The 19,534-nt window shown below is 38.7% G+C and overlaps 1 protein-coding gene across 1 annotated transcript in view; it reads right to left on the bottom strand.

The window, feature by feature from the left end:
- DCN (decorin) overlaps positions 1-19,188 on the bottom strand; it is a 40,189-nt gene extending 21,001 nt beyond the window's left edge. Inside the window, exons 1-2 of the mRNA XM_056340988.1 lie at positions 18,977-19,188; positions 14,698-14,930 (exon numbers count right to left, since the gene is read on the bottom strand). Of these exons, the coding sequence (XP_056196963.1) occupies positions 14,698-14,902 (205 nt within the window). The 5' untranslated portion in view covers positions 14,903-14,930; positions 18,977-19,188. The remainder of the gene's footprint in view (positions 1-14,697; positions 14,931-18,976) is intronic.
- Between the last annotated feature and the right edge of the window lie 346 nt (positions 19,189-19,534).

Below are 19,534 nucleotides of genomic sequence, written 5' to 3'. Positions count from 1 at the left end.
CTACAATTAGTGATGTTCTAAGAATTCATTATAGATTTGGCCATATTCTTAAAAACATCTGCATGCAAATGAGGTCTCCAATTCATCTTTGGGTGCCTGGTGTGAATCTTCCAAATTATTGAGCATCTCACAGATCCCACTGATGTCTGTTACTGCTTTTCAGTGCTTAGCAAATTCTGGAAATAAGATTGCTTTTTTAGGTATCTATATATGTATGCAAGAGACCCAAACTTTTGAAAAGGGTTTGCTTCTTTTAATCTTACTTTTGAATTGATCATATTAGCCTGTATTGAACATACTCTGTTGTCCTATCATTACAAAAGTTTGGTTTCTGAATTTAAAAAACATCCTAGCCACTCTTTCAAATTTATTTTCCCATCCACAAATTATCTAACATTAGCTAAAAAATATGAAAATATTTAAATGTGATATTTATTAAAACTGAGTATCATATGCATTAGCCTGGCTGATCACATCACTATATTTTAATCACACCACTATACAAAAATTGTAAAAAGCACAATCATCCAGCCTGGAATGAATTAGTAAAAGTTTCTACTGTTCATGAAATGACAAGATCCAAAACTCACTTGTCATCCTGTTTACCTTACCGATACTCAGTGCATGAATATATGATAGAGATTAAGATCCTTCATATTACTAAAATTAACCATCCTCATTCAGGCACGGACTTCATTTTTAGTGAAGGCAGTTGCAAAACCCTCATTCCTTTTAAAAGTGTAGGACTAGAGTTCCAAATATATAAAAATGTGATACCATATAATTTGTACGTTGGTTGTCTTTGGACAGTTTTTGTCCTTAGTGGAGAGGAATGATGTCAGCAACTAAAAATTCTTTCCCAAAAAGCACTCCTTTTTCAAGACCATAATTTTGTTATAAGTTCTTACAGTCTAGCAACTTCTATAGCATTTTTCACATATAAATACAAAAAAAAAAGGTTTAATTACTTGCACTCAAAGTGACATTACTAAGTTATGGTTCTCAGTATATTTATATAAGTAGACTGGTATCTGTAAATAAGTGCTTATGGCAGAAACTAGGGCACATGAGAGCTATACAGCCGTCCTTTATGCCATTCCCTTGGAACATACTTTGTAAGAACCCTTGGATTGCCACTGAGGGGATAATTTGCCAGAGACTAAACTTCAAACTAAATTTCCAACCATACATTTCAAGCTTCTGTCAGCATCTAACAGCTCATTATCCCTGAATAGGGTAGAACTGATAACTTCTGAGAGCAATGAAGTTAAACTTTAGATGTTTCAAATTATAACAATAAGGCGAATTTCATGATCAGCTATCCATTTGTGAAAAGCGATTAATAAAGGCTTCCTACCTTGTATGAAAAACTGGGAAGATGTACAATACAGTAATTAGCTTTGCATGCAAAGAATGTAATTCCCATCCCTTAAAGTGTTAAACTTGTTTTATTACCTGTCTCATGTATATTCTGTTACACATTTCCTGAAGCTGTTTTTTAAAATGTTTCAGAAAAAAACTATAGAAATGATTTTTTTGTTGTTGTTGACTTGTCTGAGTTTTGAAGACCAAAGCGTAGAGGAGTACACGATGCACCCCAGGTGCTGGAGGGACATTGCATTATCATTAAGCGGTTTAGTACATCCTCCAGCTGAAAGATACACCAACTGGAGCTTTCCAGTGGAGGAAGGGTTTATAAAAGGATGGATCTGGAGACTACCTCGTAAATTCAGGGCTAAACTGTGTTTCAGGTGTGGACTGGATTCAAGTGTTCCACCACTTGTCACATCTACGATGGCTTCAAGAGCTCTGCTTCAGCTGGCAGGTCCAGGTCGCTGTGCAGATAGATGGTTCTCCAGACAGATACATGTAGGACGAGCATTGGTGTAGTCCAGACTAGTGCCTGTGCTGGAGATTCCCTACCTGGAGAGCAAACCTTCAAACCTTTCTGGCCAGGACAGGTAAATAGATAGCCAGTTCAGATGAACAGGGGAGCCTGAACTGAAATGACAGCATGACAGAATTTGAACCGAAACAAGAAAATTGTAATCCCACTGGAAGTTGAAATAGATTTTGGGTTCTGGATTAGAATAACTATTTCCCTGGAGGTTTTTTTGATTCCTCTGTCTGGGAGACTGAGAAGTTTAGACAGGAACTGTGGGCTGTCCTTACTACCAATTTCTGAGAAACTCCAGTGACACCCATACACTTCTGAAGCCATGCTGTACAGCATGACTGCATGTCTGCTTACAAATGCCTTCCAGTGAAATTTATGTAATACTAACTGAAAAGGGAACTGGTGTTGGAAAATGTCAATTGAGTCACCTCTCAATCATTTTAAGAACAGTTTACACAAGTATTCCAACTCTTGGCTGTGATTTTTTAATACATTAAAGTTTTCTTCTTAAAAAGCCATATGAAAATCTCTCATAGTAGTCTGACTTCTTATGTGAATAATCAGTGCTACGCAGTTTGGTATTCAGTTCCCTGGAAATATTTCAGGCTTCTAGTACCTAAGATTAACTTGTAACTGAGTAAAGTTTTAGATTCTTCTGCCTTTCCCACTGTATGTTAAATCAAAAATATCTGTCTTTATTTTGGTTGAATAAAACTAAGTCATTGATTACTTAAGTTTGTAAATATTTTTTTTTAATTCTACTTATTCACAAGTAAGTATAAAAGGTATAGCTCCACCATTCCAAAAATCTTGTTTACACTGAATTTAAGAGCCTAAATATTACGGAAATATAAAGGATTTAATAAATCAGTTCATGTACCCTCAGTCATAAAGACCATTTTGATTTGCACTAAAATATTTCTTTGGGAGAAACCATGACTTCCTTATAGAAGATGAGCAGCCATCGGTTCCTGCAGCACAGATCAGATCTGTATTATTCTCTGCAGATTTTTATAATGGAAATGTTCTTCTGTTCTGCATTATCAACCTGTAGCACTCAATGATTCCCACCAGTGTACACGTATGTGTGTAAAAATACATGCGCATGAAAACACATACAGAACAGAATACAGCACAGAACTAGAAAATGGGGTGGTGGGGGGGAACTGTGCAAGTGTGCTCAAAATACTTCCTGTTAGTCAGGATCAGCTGAAATTTATTATTCTGGATAGTTTTCTTAACTTTTTCTTACACTTATCACTACACCACAGATTTTTGGAACAGACACAATCAAAATGTATTCATCACAATCCAGCAGAGATGGATAATCAAGGGCCCACACTCACTTTTGGAAGCACTGGAAGGCTCATCTACTCTCTACCTAGAAGACATTTGGTGGGGAGAGGTTAACAGGACCAGGAATTCCTCGTATAGTGGGAGGATGGAGAAGGAGGTAACTTTGCATAAAACAGGCTTGTCTCTGTGGGATCCTATCTACATGGGGTGTAGTTTTTTCCTCATAATTTCTTAAGGAAATTACAGTGTCTGGCTGTTTAACTGTGATTGCCTCACCTCCTGGAGAGGACAGAAGACTGATGGATCTGGAAATTTTATGAGACCAGAAATTAGGCAGAGAAGAGCCAAGGCTGGCATAATTGAGCCCTTCTCCAGTCCCTGAGAGAGCAGCAATCTGTGGCTAGCCATCTCCTGTGTAGTACTGCACCAGCCCAGTGAGCTTACGCTGCCATTCAGCCAGCCAAACAGGTGTAGGAGTTGTAGCAAGGATTTGGGAATAGTGTGAGGACTAAGGCAGGTTAGGGGTTTTGGTATACAAGACAGGCTTTGCAGTTGAGGGAGTAACCTGCACAGCTACAGGAGCTGTGATCAAGCAGCCATGGAACTGTTTAACCCACAAAAGGAGAAGGGTGGCTTCTGAACCCTCCTTGCTATGAAGGGGTTTCAGTCCACTGCTCCAGTTTCTCAGAAGTGAGAGCCACAAGTTAGTCTGCAACTTGGCATGGAGCCACATTTCTGCTGAAGCCATAAGACTATGCAGAAAAGGAATGTGGGATTTATGGGGCCAGCAAGGGAGACTAAGCAAATAGGAGTCTGTCTGTAGCCCAGAGATGAGGACACTTCCATGAGAATTGCATCCTTGCAGCACTGAGACCACATAGTCAAAATAACAAATATGTGAACAGTGCCAATTATAAACAGCTTTAACAACGCAACAGAGCTTGTGGTTTGAAGTTTTTGTTTGGAGTATTTGTTGGGGGTTTTTTCCCCTCCACCTATCCATTTTAAAACAAGCAGGAATGGGGCTTTTTTGTTCTGAATAAACTTTCCCTTCCCCAGCTGGAGAGAAGGGGCCAAAAGCAGAGACACATCTGAATGCCGTAGCTCAGATACATGTATTATTACATTGCAGCACTCACGAATATTATCACAGGGGCCATAAAATGGGGCTCTTTTCAAGACTCCTTCAGTTTCCACAAACAGCTGCTGCCAGCTGAGGAATTTGGGCTGAGCTACATGTAATTCCCAGCCGTGATCATCAGCGGCTGTTTTCCCGATGGAGGCAGCCTCTCCAGCAGTTGCCTGTGCTGCCTGGGCAGGCTGCTGTCTGCTCTCCCCTGCTCCAAGCCCAGCTCTGCTGCATCCCACTGACGGGGATGCTCTTATAATGCCCTGAATGGACCCTGGGGCGAATGAGGTGAATGGCAAGCTTACAGGGTCAGGATACTTAGTCACAGAAAAAAAAGTGGCTCAAGAACTGCTTTCTGGAAGGATGGCAAGGAGCTTAACACAGCTTTGAATGCTTTGACTTAGAAAAGTTCACTGATGCTTTCCCAGGCTATTTGCTTCAGTATTTACTGGAAATTTGCTCGCTATTGTGTGGGATTTGCAAATAGGAATGATTTCATTATTTGCATCCTGCCACCCATAAAATAATAAACAATTGTCCTTCTCTACTGAGAGGTATCCACAGTCCCTTCCTCTCCTGCTTTCAAAGTAAATATTTGTTCTCTACTTTCCCCTCCCTTGCTATGAAATCAGCATTAATATTTTTTATTCTAAGAGATATAAAAAAGCCATGTCTATTCAAATGCATGAGACTTAAAATACATCTTTTTAAACGTGATTCAAAACCATTTTTCAGATTTTTTTCCTCCTCTTCAGTTGGTGAGACTCATCTTCCATTAAGATCCATTTTGGACTTATTTTTCTCACAGATTATTAATTTTGTATACCTCTGACCCTTTCCATAGGAAAGAACAAGAAAATTAACTCCATTCCCTGCTGAGATGGCCTCTCAGAAAGGTAGACCTGCTGATATGTTACCACACTGGGTTTTTTTCCCCAAAACATTTACAACATTCCTTCCCAGAGCAGAGTGAGAAACACAGAAAAATAGAAACAAATTCATGCATTAAGATCAAATGCATAATTCTCCATTATGATAGTACTAATAATTATAAAGGCCCTACCTAGTGAAGGTTTAAAAATGAATGCATTGCTTTAACTACTCCTTTCCATTTCCACCCACTCTGTGCAGCAAACAAAGTAAAACGGATATTGCAAGCTACAGATGTTACGAATTATTTTTCAGCGCTAGTCACATTTTTGGTACAGATAGATTCAGCCTCCTGGCTCCAAAAGCTAATACCTAAGAGTAATGATATATTCTTGAAACTAAAAGTCCAGCAACTTCTATTTCTGTGTTCTTTCTAACTGACTTTTAATTTCAAAGGTCCAGAAGGTATATGCCTTCGCAAGAAGCACTGAAGTATTTTAGAAAGGCAGAAAAATATTCTGAAATAATCATGAGACTTCAAGGATGAAGACATTAAGTAAAAAATATCAAATATTATGAGTTTGCTGAATTCCTAGAACTGCCAGCTTTACATTTCCCACTGTCATGGTTACAGACATAAAACATCCCATCAGAGAACAGCAATTGTCCTGTGTGATTCATGCGATCTGCCAGCACCATGTGCATAATGGCTTTAGTGGAAGTAGATGCAACGCAGATGTAATATCTATGAGTATTCATTCATTAAGGTGAAACACTTATTTCTTACAAGTATTTTAGAGTAGTCAGAAGAAAGCATTTCAGTGACTCAGAAAAGTGAGCATTATCTAACAAATTACATTCTGAAAGATCCTTTGGAGCAATATAATTTGATGGTTGCCTGGTTCACAGTTTAAGCAGCAGGCAGCAGATGACAATTTAAAGATAGCTCCCTCAGTCTTTACTTTGGGATTTACCAGAATTACCACTAACATATTCTATTAGCCGTAAAGAGTAACTTTGGCAGGGGGTGGGGGGTGGGGAGTTGGTGGTGTGGGGGTGGATCTTCTCTGGTTTCAAGCACACTTACCCCTTCCTGTTCTGACCACATGGCCATTGCACAGCCTTAGTTTTATTATGACCTGAGGGCAAAGTTATGTTCCCAGTTATTTCAGGTACTTCTAAACATAACATGGCCATTTTTCATAAACGTTGTAGGATTGTTTTCAACCTACTTTCATGCAAGCTAACAGTGGAAGGAGCTGCTGTGACTGTGCCTGGACATAGTAAATAACATTTCAGTAAATGTTGGGAGATAATTTCCTAACTGAAACAGGGAGTCTACAGGCCTGTTAGTTCCCATTTTTTTACTAAATGATGTTTTATATATGCTTATAACTCTTAGATACTTTTGCTTTGTCACTTATTTATTTTGTTAGTCCATTAGTAACAGATCTTCCTCAGGTCAGGTATCACTGTAACAGCCATCTCCAGCCCAGAGAATGTAAACTCCCTGTCACAGAATGAAAGAATAAAGGACAGAAAATAAATTTTCCCCACTAACCCTGAAAACAGTTTAATTAATTTCTTCTCATAATTTCCTTCTTCCTTTTTCCTTACCTGGATTTGAAACTGTCTATATGTCTCCTTTTTTAATAATTACTGATATAGCTTCCCTTGAAAAAGAGAAAAGATTTTTCCCTTTCTTGCTCATACTATCCCTTCGTTTCTTTTTCTTTTTCTTTCCTGGGCTGCTGCTACTATACAAACTTTATTAGCACTGTTCACTTTTACTTTCCCATTCTTAGTTCCCAGTGGTAAAGCATCAGTACAATCTTCCCAATCTGAAGGTGTGGAAATCAAAGCTGGAGACCTCATTGAATTTATGGAAAGAAATGGCATCAGAGATGAATGATAACATAGCATTTTAGTCCCGTTTGGCTAACTCACTTATGCCTTTGATCCTATACCTCTTAGGCAGAGATAATCAATGAAGAGTTTGGTTATTGCACCACTACAAACACTTTTCTTCCATGCATCTCTAAAATAGAATTCATCTAGAGGCCCACACTGGAGCAGTAGAAGGGAAAACATGCACTCCAGCATAGAAACTGAGGTCACCCTAAGCTTTCACATTTTAGGTGGTACAGGAGGTGCAGGCAGAAACTGGTTCTGTGATGACCTACTGCACATTTCTATTGTGCTAATGATGTATTACAGAACCAGACTGTAGTCCCATTTGCATTTGCACATGCTTTAAATACTGTAGAATTTTATAAATATTCTGTGCATTTGCTTTTTCCCATTAAATCCCTAACGTTGTGATGGTATTAGGTGGGCAGAGAAGTTTTCTTGGTTTTGCTGCTTTTTAAAATATGAGTATTTATTGCATTCCTTTTCTTATTGAAATTAAAAGTGCAAGCATGCTCTCCTTAACAGATTTTGTAGCAACTCAAAGCACTCTAAGAGATCCCAGGAAATAAACACAAAGCTGATATGGGATACTCTCCTGGGTGCCCTCTCACTTAAGAGTATGCATGAAGAGAGCACACAAATTCTTTAAATACTACTTTCACCTTTTTTATTCCCTATTGACTACCTAAGAAGTTTGCAGTAGAGTTGCCTATATAGCAAATGTAACCATGCTAACAACAAGGTCGTTTGTACAGAGCTGTTCGAGTCCCATAATTGGTCCTATAAGTTGAAAATTACAACTCGACCCCCCTACCCCTCAAAAAAACCCTGTGCAGGCATGGTCCTTGGTCATAATGTCCCTTTGTATCTGTGTTAATTATTTCCATCTCTTTCCTTGCAGAGAAGCCAATGAGTGAGTTCTACTCCCTATCTACTTTGCTTTCATAATATAAAGGACAATAATACCCTGTGTGAATGAGTCCTTAAACATAATACAACTGAATGGACCTAGCATTCCAGCATTTGTCAATACTGTTTGCCAGGGCAGGCATGTAAAGCAGAAGGGATAAATTAAAAAAAATAAAAATACACAATGTATTTTGAAGGATATATTGTTAGACTTTCAGTTTAGGAAAAGTAAATACGTTCAGAAAAATACTCTTTTTTGTTTGTTTGTTTGTTTTTTTAATGTAACCTGATTATTTTCTTTTAACGCATTTCCTTTTAATCACTTGGCATATCCAGGACATGAGTAAAGCAAAATACAGACCAGTGAGTCCAAAGCTGATAAGGAGGGGATACTCTCAAATCTGGGTTAGAGACAGGTGTTTTGAAAATCTGCTTGAAACTTGAAACTAGAATCTTTTTAAATACCATGGTAACTAGGCTCTGCAAGCAGAGTTTTCCCAAGCAGTGGAGGCTAGTATTAGCAGTTCCTTGCTGTTATCATTGGTGGCTACACATAGGACCCAAATTCCCAGGTCTCCCTGTTGGCAGTGGATTCTCAGTGAGCATTGGGAAGAAGCCTTTGGACTCTTTAGCTCTTCCTAAGACTCAGCTGGTAACCTTTCAGAGTCGAATAGCACAGGCTTTATGTAGCGAAAACATGGACAGTTTTTAAATAGTTCCATGTCTTACCAAATAATACACCCTATAAAGGTGTTAACATAATACATGTACTATAGATGTCCATAACACTAGTAGGTGTCAGCAGTGATTATTTAGTATGTTTTAAAGCACTGTAATGACCTGCTATGACTTACAATAATTAAGTCACATTTTACTAGCTTTCTATTAGTTATTTGTTTGCATATTGGGAAATCTTAGAAATGAACCGCTGTCACAGTGCAAACCAGAAAACAGTCACTTCTTGTATCACTTGGACTTGGCAGTCAGCATTTCCCTTCCTGCCACTAGGCTTTCTAAATGGCATTTCCTAGTCTTATGCAACCAAACAAATCTTTTTTTTTTTTTTTTTTAAAAAAAAAGGGGGGAGGGGGGAAGAAAGAAAATACAAAGTTGGTAACTGTTACCTAGGACTAAGCAGCTAATAAAGAAGGGATGTGTTTAGACTGGATTAATTTTCAACTAGAATCATGTTTATCAACCGGAACTGGAACATCAGCAATTCAGGTTGCAATGCAACAAGGCCTGTCTTTTAGTATTGCATTGGCAAAAGCTAACGACTTTTTGTTAATATGAAGCAGTCTACATCCAGGCTGATATTTTTTTTCTTGACAATTTTTCATGAGTGTTTTCTAATTATTGGGTTCTTGACTTGATAATTTTTCAGGATGTACTGACTACAGGGCTTTAATTCATGTTTTCTTCATGTTTTCCAAGGCATCCTACAAAAATATATCTAAGCAGAGTATATATAAACTTTTTAATAACCCATGGCAAATTTATTACAAACTAATGCTGGTAACTCAAGTTTATTTTTTTTCCAAAAGCAGGACACCATGTTTTAATTTTAACTTCATTAATTTGAAAGTAAGTTGCATAGGCTTAGGTGGTCATTGAGGCCTTGTGTTGTTAGTTTAATTCTCCAGGAACAAAGTAGCCGTTCTGTCACTGACATCCACCTTTGACAGGAGGAACTGCCCCCCTGAGGGCAGCTACCTAACTCTCCCCATGGCTATGAAAGGGTCCCAGATAACCCTTAACTAACACCACCTGAGATTACTCCTATATTACAGATAGTACCAGTCTTCCAGTCTGATGTCCAGCATGTTAGGGCATTACAATTCAACCAGTTAGCATGTGGAAAGCCCAGTGACTTGTCTTTGATGACAGCATAAGTTATGTTTGGCTAAAGAATGTTGTCAAAAAAGGTATTTAGTCTTCAGTTTTAAGGCCACGGTACTGTGATGCAGAGGCTACTCTCAGCATAAGTGACAATATACTTTCCCAGATTTCATGGTTCCATTTTTACTGATAATATTTTTGTTAAATGATCCGGTTCCATGAAGTCAGGGGATTTCATGAGAATCTCAACTTCTATTAAACATGAAAGGAATACGTCTCTAGTCCTTACTGTTAGCAGAAAAAAATGCATAAAACATGGAATAAGTTGTCCTAAAAGCTCAGAAATTACAATGTAAATTAACAAAACAAAAAAAAAATAATTAAAACTATACTTTGTTAATGTCTAACTCTTTAAGGATCCATGCTGTCTTTTATTACATCTTTAGAAACTTGTAAGAATTTGAGTTAAACATTTAGCTTTAAAAGTTATGTTTTTGAAAGTAAACATCCAAATACTGGCAGGGATTTTAAAGCTAAGTACACAATAGTAAGTAATCCTGTCTGTTTTCTTGAACTCAGAAATGACTGAGATTGATCACCAGTGAGGTACATACTATTTTGCTTTAAAAAGATTTTATGTTGATATCTGATGTTCAAATCAAGGTATATCCCAAAGGAGATAATTTCCTTTATGATGAGAGATGAAGTTTCCACATGGAGTCATGATAAGATAAGGGGTGTTCAGATGTTTCTGGAAGATTTTATACAATGAGACATATCATCTTTTGTCAACAAATAAATTAGCTGTTGTCACATTACTATGGTTCAGGTGTTGAAGAGCCATCAGTTAATACAGTTTAGACACTGTATGTGTTCAAACTGCCTCATGTTACTGGATCCCTGGAATAATGCTTTACACATATATGTGAGTTTTTCACCCACTGATCTCAAAGTGCTTTTCAAACACACACTCTAACACCCATGTTGAGCTTTAATATACCCTTCTTTACAGCTGGAGAAGCCCTGCATTTCTGAGCTCTGTGTAAGATTCCAGTTTAAGCTGTAATACTGCTTGAACTTTGATTACTGCAATCCATCTCTCGCACAACATTTGGAGTCCACAAATCCTCCATGCATGCTCATGGCAAGAAGGCTGGAGGGACCCCCCTATGTCCTGTGAAGTCTCTAAGGAAGGCGACCTCATTGCACCCTGCAGAACACAGACACTGCTCACTTCATAAGGGGCTGCCAGACTTATCTGAAGGTGAAATAAAGCTCTGGTCATGACCTACAAATGCTCTTATGGAGCACTCTGCATCCGCTGCAGGGCTGAGTAATCACACGTACATCCTCCTGCCTACCAGGGCACTCTGAGAGGAACCTTTTCTTGAGACACCCTTTGGGGGGATGAGACTTTAAATGGAACATTTAATCCTTATGAGGACTTTTACGAGATGTTTGCCTGGTCAACTGACTGCACATCTTCTCTGTATTTATTATTTTAAAACACAAAGAGCTGCCTCTGACCAGCTACATCAGGTACTCCCCGCCTGTAGTGTGTGCTAATAAGAAAGATTGTGATTTCTACAGAAAGTATGGCTATAGCATAGTAATGTCTTATTCTGCTGCATGTTTAAAAGGTAAACCTGTGGCTCCCTTTCAGCAACAAGAGGCATATTCAGAAAAGGCAGTGCTTTTATAAAGATACCATGGTGGCTTTCCTTGATGAGATCCTTGCACAAAGTTAAGACATCTCATATAAAGTAGGCACATGGGGCTCTGCTCTCGATCTGTCAGTAACCACAGCTCAGACAGAATTCTTCTTCAGGGTGTGAGAAGACGGAATTCTCCTTCCTGCTAACTCAGCTCTTGGCTTGGAGGCAAAATAAATTAATTTGGAAGGTATGTGCTTAGGAAGATGTGACTGAAGCTTAAAAATACAGGAATGCAAAAATTCAGCTGACAGGAGTGTAATTGGACCACCAGGCATTTTTTTCACTGTTTTTATTGAATTTGGATTTTTATTATTTTATTATTATTATTACTATCCCCATCCAGTGCTCATGAGACAACAGGCAACCCTGATTTCTGGACCCTGGATGTGGTAGTTCTGTGGTTTACTCATAAAACTGTGTCAGATAGTTGGTTTTCTCCTTACAAAGCAAAACAAAAACAAATAGCAAATGCCCCTTTGGGCACAAAAAGAAGCATGCTGAGGAAGAGGAGACCTCTCCATAAGTAGCCCATGTTAGGGTTCTCCAGCTGCCTTTCTCTGATGTGCCCAGGGGCTTGTGACTGCAAAGAGCCCTCCTTCCATGCCAAAGGGTGAGTGGAAGAAAGAATCCTACTCCAGAATTCAGCTTTCCTCTGTGAGTCTTAATATAGTAAGCTCTTAATATATCCCTGGGAGGAGTCTTGTTACTGCCTGCAGTTTTTCTTCAATTAGTGCCAATGGGACTAGATGACTACATTTAATAATTTTGAGGGAGGGTGGTAGCTAATTTGTTTGGGTCAGAAATGCCCAGAGTTGAAGGAAGAGGCGAGCAGGAGCAGTGGTTAGCAGGGAGGTGGAACTGTTATTGCTGTTTCATGGCTCTGGTCTGCACATCTTCCTGATCACTGTGTCCCAAGCACCCTTCATCCCATAGCCCAGCAGAATGTTACGGCATCCTGGAAAGACCTCCACAGCTTGCAACAGAATTTTGCGCTTTTGGGAACAGTTTTCCTCAAGCCAGTAGGTAAATCTGACCTCGTCTGAGTCTGAGTTGCACAGAAACAGATTGAAGGCCAGAAGAGAGAAGAGCAAAGAGCCAATTTGCCTGCGAGCAGGCAGCACACACAGCTGTCCTGTCCCTGCTCACAGGAGTGGCCATCAGACCTGTGCTCTGGTGAGCATCCCACCTGGGCCACAACCCACCAGGGGCTGTTGTAGCCACATGTGACAAGGATGGATAAAACTTCATGCCAAGGCTGGGGAACTCTGAATGATCATTACTTCCTTGAGACTTTTCATTTCTCTATTTATTTTCCAGGGCTGCGTATTTTAAGCCCAGGGAGATCTCTCTTCCTTCATGCCCAGAGGCTGGATGTTATCAGCCCAGCCGCTTCAAAAGCACAACTTTTTCACTGCGGTATCTGCAGAATGTGAATTTAAACCAAGCTCAAAATATATCTCTTTCTTATCACTCCTCTCAAAATTATCTGAGAAACACAGACCTGGGACCTTAATTGCTGTCTGAGTGTCCTTGTCAGTACGGGACTCTATTAAGCCAGAATTATGCGCAGGCAGTGGACTGCAGTGCAACCCTTTGGAAACCATGTGTGTATGAAGGAGAACTGAATTAACATGGGAGCAAGTACAGCAACAAAAGATCCCTCTGTGAGTATCTCTACTTTTTTACCAAATGAAAGCTCCTTACATTCTGCAGAATTGAAGCAGACTGGAGACAAGTTTCCAAAATAACTTAAATTCCATCAGCATTAGCCAATGTAACAACAATAAAACCTAAGACCTTCATGGCATGTGAGGCAACCTCCTCCCCACTCCCCACCCCATGTTTGCTGTTATCTCACATGTAACTGGTAAAAAAAGACTCTTTTTCAATGGGGACAGTACTGTGAAAACTTTATGAATGCATGGCGAGTTAGTCCATGCTCATTACTGCAACTTGGTTTGCATTGTTCACTGGGTCTTTGCCAAACGTATCTGTTGCATAATTATGTGGCTTGCTTTAATAAATTCACTGAAGTTTCTAGGGATGTAACTAATATTTCCCCTTCCTTTTCTGTAATTGTACAACACCCACCACAATGAGACCCAGGTCCTAATTGATGGATTTGTGCCATGATTTACACTAATTATCAAAGCCAATGTTATAACACAGGAAAATAAAAACATCCAGCTATACATTTAAACAGCTGAGAAAAAAAAAAACTTAAAGAAAAAAAAGCTATAAAATCATAAGAAAAGTTATTTGGCTGTTCACTGAATAAATTGCCTAACTTCCTTGTGAGCAAAACCAATTTTAATTGATTTTCTGTGCTACACACTGATTTAGACTGAATAATACTGGCTTAAACCAAGAGCAGCCTCACTGAAGTCAACTTCATTACTTGAGATTTCTGCATGGGAAAGTCAAATACAGTGATGGCAGGCGTGGCTTCACATCCTGATAGTTTGACTGTGCAGACAAGCCCTTGTATGTGAGGGAGTAAGGGGAGTTTGTGAAAAAGGTTCTCATGGTTTCAGTTGAACAGTGTCTAAGAGAGATATTTAATAAGGAACTCCAAAATATGTTCATTGTTTGGAGTGTTTCCAAGCTCTTTCCTCCAAAAAGCTGTTCCCAGCATATATGATTCAGGGTTGGTTATTCCATGCTCATGTATTCCAATGGAAATGGGATGATTTCTATGTTGAAGTACTAGACAGTATGATTAAAGAGTGCTGGAGCTTGGACAATGCAATTTAGAACCTTTAAAAATGTTTCCATCCCCACATCTGACCTCACTGAATTTATTTAATATGCATTTGAAGGAATAGCTTTGAAAAGTTATTTTCTCTGCAACAGAAAACTGGTCTTTCAAAGAACAAATGAAATGTACATACACAAAATATACACTGAAAAATCAAACATTCTTTAGGGTCACAACAAATGTCATCTTGTCAGGGCTCTATGGCCTACTTCATATAGCACATTCTAGTTAACATTACTGTAGCATATTTCTTTATATTTCTTTGGCAAAAACTCAGTTTCAGAGTGGCAGTGCATAGAAGCTTCATCCTCTCAGCTGCAAACCTGTGGCTGGAATGTAAGGATATACTCTATAAAGATACTCTTGGGCTTACCTAGGTCAGAGCACTGCACCACGCGAAGATGGCACTGGCAGCGGAAGGGGCACACTGGTCCAAATCCAGATATGACTGGATCATCCGTTGGAGGCATATCAGCCGACCCTTCATCCTCCAGCATAAAGTCAAAGAGGCCCTGCTGGTGGAACGGCTTGGCCAAGCATGCTGGCAACAGTAGGACAAAGAGAAGAGCCAGCCTCATGGCTTAGTTCATCGACTCCGGGCACAACCTAGGGATCAAAGCAGGAGATTTATAACAAAAGTAGCAGTTTCCCATAGCTGCACAGTTCCTGCCGAAGGAGGTCCAGCATATCCACCAATTGCATAACTGTTCCTTTCAATAAATGAAAACTGAATTGTGAAAATAGGACAGTTATGTGATAGAAGTCTGGTAACTGCTTGTCAGTAGGCTTTTTTCTTACAGAGCAGTTTAAAGACAACTGTAAACACATCTGTTTGCATATTTAGAGTAATATTTATTAGGAACAGGCAGCGCTGTCAACTTTGTTATGCAAAACAGTCAAAACAATAAGCCACATTTTCCATGTGTCTGTTTTCTGCCAACGTAACAGTCTATTTGATTTCATTAGCATTTGTTTCATAGGAATGAGTTCGTCCCCTGGGGACGAACCTGAGGTTCCCAAACTTGTGGCTTGAGAAATATTTTTTTAAAGTTCCAGCTTGCTGTGTGTTTTAAATTATAGCCTAGTAAAACTGACTGAGAAAGAGTAGGACTTAGTGGTGGGGTGGAGAGGGGAAAATCTTTAGTTGTTTAAATGAGCTATACTCCTTTCCCAGTTTAAACAGCACAATAAAATGGAATACGATGTTATATTGGATATTCTTAACTTTCTTTCCAAATTTTTTGTTTAGGGGATTTTATGACATAAACAATATACTCTGAAAATCCCCTGTTTTACACTGCATGAGCACTCAAATTGATGCCTGTTGTACTGTCAGCACACTTTGTAATGGGACTTCAGGGCCTCATTCTACAGACTTTCATGCTCAGGAACAACTTTACCCAAGCATGTATTGCCATAGATATTAACAAGGAAAACTGTTTAAATACATTTTCTCAGGACCTAGGCCTAAATGCATTTCAACACACTGTACAACGTACTACCTGTGTTGTGCACTAAGGAGAAATTACAAAACAGTTGTTTGCAAGTTTTGCATCAAGGCTGTATAGATCAGTTAGTTTTCTGGAAATTAATTTATTTTTCTTTTTATTTTACATAAGAAAGTTTATCTTTTACAAACCTTTATGGGTCTAAAAACAACTCACAAAAAAATATGAAGAAACCTGTCTTCAAGTGGCCAAGTGTCAGAAAGGCAAACTTCTCATCGATTTAGGAGCCTTTTCTTAAAATGAATGGCATAGTCCTGAGTACAGATGTTACTCTTTGTAATGAAAGCAAAAAAGTCCACTTGCTTATTCAGGTCAATAACTTCCAAAATGCCTTGTCTGGGTGTTAGCTGGGCTTAATTTTTTTCTAGTAGAAGTTATCTAAAAGTTATGGGTGTGGTGTAGCATTTCTCAGCTCTACATTGACTAATGGAAACATACAAAACCTGGGGGGAAGCAGAGGAGGAGGACTGTCTCCCTCTCCGCGTCAACATATGGAACCTACCAGGCAGATGGATGACATGGGCAGCTGATGTTAGGTGCGACTGGTATACTGAGGCCTCTCTTTCTAGAATACCACACCCAAGCACTCTCACAGGAGTAAAAACAAAATAAAACACACAGGCCTGGAATTAGATACAATCTATATTGTGCCTGTGTTCAATTTTCTTTATGAAATTCTACCTGCAGATGCCAACATTGCAATCCTCCAGAAAGCTTTAGGGCTCAGTCTTGAGGGGATGATGAGGTAACCTTATAAAATTTGCTAGTGTTTTAAAATCATCGTTTACATTTCTGTCACCTGCCTAACAGGAAGACAGGTACCTAACATCTTCCAGTGTCCCAAAGACTTCAAAGTGACTTCACACATGGAGCAAAACATTGTTTCTGTTGTCTAAGAACCATTTGCTTCTGTAATTTTAGGACTTGATATGAACTGAAAGCATTTTCCCTTAGTGCAGCAGACATGCTACCTACTGTGTGCATTGAGGGGTTTCATAGACCCCAGTGTCAACTAGAGGCTCAGACTGTTTCAGCATGTCCTGTCAGCCCAGCTCAGTGCTGTGCAAACCTGTGCCATGCAGCAGGGCTGGCTGTGTCCCCATGTGGGCCACCCTCCTGCACACCCTGCCCTGGCCCTCCACCGACATCGGGGCTGCCCGCTTCCCAGCAGCACCCCCAGGACACATGCAGGGTCCACATGGACAAGTAAGGCTGGCACAGTAATGTGGTGTCAATGCATGGTGGGGAATTCTTACCACAGTTTAATCAAAACCATTTTTTTAAAAAAAATAATCATTATTATGTATGAACTATTGAAAAATAACAATGCAATTTATTAATAATCTGAAATTGAAAGACAAATCTGTTAAATCATCACCATTCATCCTAATAAGCTGCTGTGTGAAAATGATCAATAAAACAGTACTCCAGTACAAATTACTTTTCAGGATATACATTAACATCAATAAGTATTGGTAATGCTGCACACTAACTCCAGCATGGCACTGGCTGTCAGTATAAAAGATTCCCCAGCTCTTTTTTAGATATTTGTATATTTTTAAAATACTTTTAAATTTTTAAAACTGCTTGTATTCCCCCCCCCCCCAAGGTGACTGCTGAAGCACCATCCTTCCCAAGAATGCACAATCAGAACCTTATCCTGGAATTAAATTACTACCCCTCAAAAAAAAAACCCAAAACAATGCAAAGGCACTTTGGAAGTGTCTTCACACTTTACTTCTTGTTCATATTAATATTGATGACTTCACTTATATCAGTTAAACCCTGTAGTAGGCCTTTTCCTTAGGTCCCTGTTTTGTCAAAACCATAATAAAAACAGTGAGAACTGAGTATAAAGGAAGACTGTAGGACAACAAAGGATATCAAGGATCCAATCTGAGGACACAGCAGAGAAAATAGCAGACATAAGCTACATATTAATCAGGAAACAGGAGTAGATATGTGTCTGCATATCTTCATTCGTATACACATTCATACTGCAGGCACATGTATCTGTTCCTATTGTTTGCATGTGTAAATGAACATAACCAGAGAAAAAGACATTTACAAAACTGTACTAGTAAGAAATATTCACATTTCACTTACAAAAAAATAGAGGGGAAAAAAATTCTGAATTCTTAAACATCTGTGACACAATATTTACATCTGCAGGACATAACTGTTTAAATTTGCTTTAATTATGTGTTTATAATGAGGAAGACTGTTCCACAAACTGAGGAAACTATACCATAGACTTGGCCACATTTCAGTTTAAAATACCACTGGAAATATGCTTCATCAGTTCACGTCACCACTGTATTGGTGGTCTTCTTGTCAGTTTACCTTAATATTACATTTTAAATATTAGTTCACCTATTGTCAGAAATCTCTCAAAATGCCACAAAAGACAAGTTAAACAATATGTGCAGTTTCAAAAAAAAATCCCCTAAATTATACTTTTTACCCATTTTGTGTAATAAAGTCTAGATGTGCAAACATAGGAGTTGGAAGTTTTAAAGAGATTAAAACCCTGTTAACGGGAATTTCAACTCCAGGAGTTTTCTTTTCTACTATTTCATTCATAGGAACCTTCTTTAAATGAGTCCCTTGTTTGTACACTGTAACATAGCACTTTCTAACGTTACAAAGTCATACCCTGAGCCTGTTTAACTATCTACTTCATATTTTTTCCTCTGAAATTGAAATTATATTCATTAATTTTGGAATATATAGGAAGAAATCCAAATGAAAAAGAACTCACAGAGTACAGTTTAAAACAGAAATGTAAGAACTCACGCACTGTTTTACACTCACTACATCACCAATTCTAAACACTGGATTGCAAACAGAGAATATACTGCTGCAAAAGTTTACAGTAAGGAAAAAGAAAGGACTATAGCAGTGCTTATACAAATCAAAACAAGAGACAGAACAGTCAAATAAACAGTAGGAAATCCGCACAGTCCCTGAGAATGCATTCTCATGTTCCCAAGAAACAAAAGTGCTGGATACAGAACTTAACATTGCTAAACGTTTAGTAGGATTTTTTCCTTACTTCTCCTAAAATTCAACTAGTTCTTGCCGTAGACTTGCCCGAAGTTTTATTAGTGCAGCATAATTCAGGAGAATTACTGAAAACCGTACCTTTTAATCCAGGGATTTGCAACAGGAGCTCTCAAAGCTGAGATGTAATTAAACTAAATATTCAACCCAAGCAAAAGGCTTTGCAGGTGTGGAAAGGAGGAGGGGGTAAGTTCAGCTCAGTGACTGTCACTTGGTGGAAAACCCTCCTGCTTCTATTCCATAGCACAGTTAAAAAATAAGGTTTCTCTCAATGAACACAATCCAGGCTGACACCCACATTAGATCATATGGTAATGATATGTCTCCTGTATTGTAGCCAGAAACTTTATCAGCTCTTTTGCTTTCTTTTCCTCCTTTTTCTTTTTCATTTGCTTTATTTCTTTTTTCATCTGTTTAGAATCCCAAACTACTTGTACACTATAAGACAGATGCTTAGATGTAATTCATCTTACTTATTTATATCCCTATAACATATATTTAGGAAAGTTTTCTTGGTTTTAACTATGGGGGTTTTTTCTGACTCATTACTGAGAAAAATGTTTGGCTGTTCCTCCTGTTTACAGTATCTGTAATTCAAGGAAATGATATAAATTAATCTTGTAGTTAGTCAAAGTGGAG

The sequence above is a fragment of the Falco biarmicus genome, chromosome 5 (assembly GCF_023638135.1).
Source record: "Falco biarmicus isolate bFalBia1 chromosome 5, bFalBia1.pri, whole genome shotgun sequence".
NCBI lineage: Eukaryota > Metazoa > Chordata > Aves > Falconiformes > Falconidae > Falco > Falco biarmicus.
Note: the sequence above shows the minus strand (reverse complement) of the source record. Positions and strands in the feature narration are given on the sequence as shown.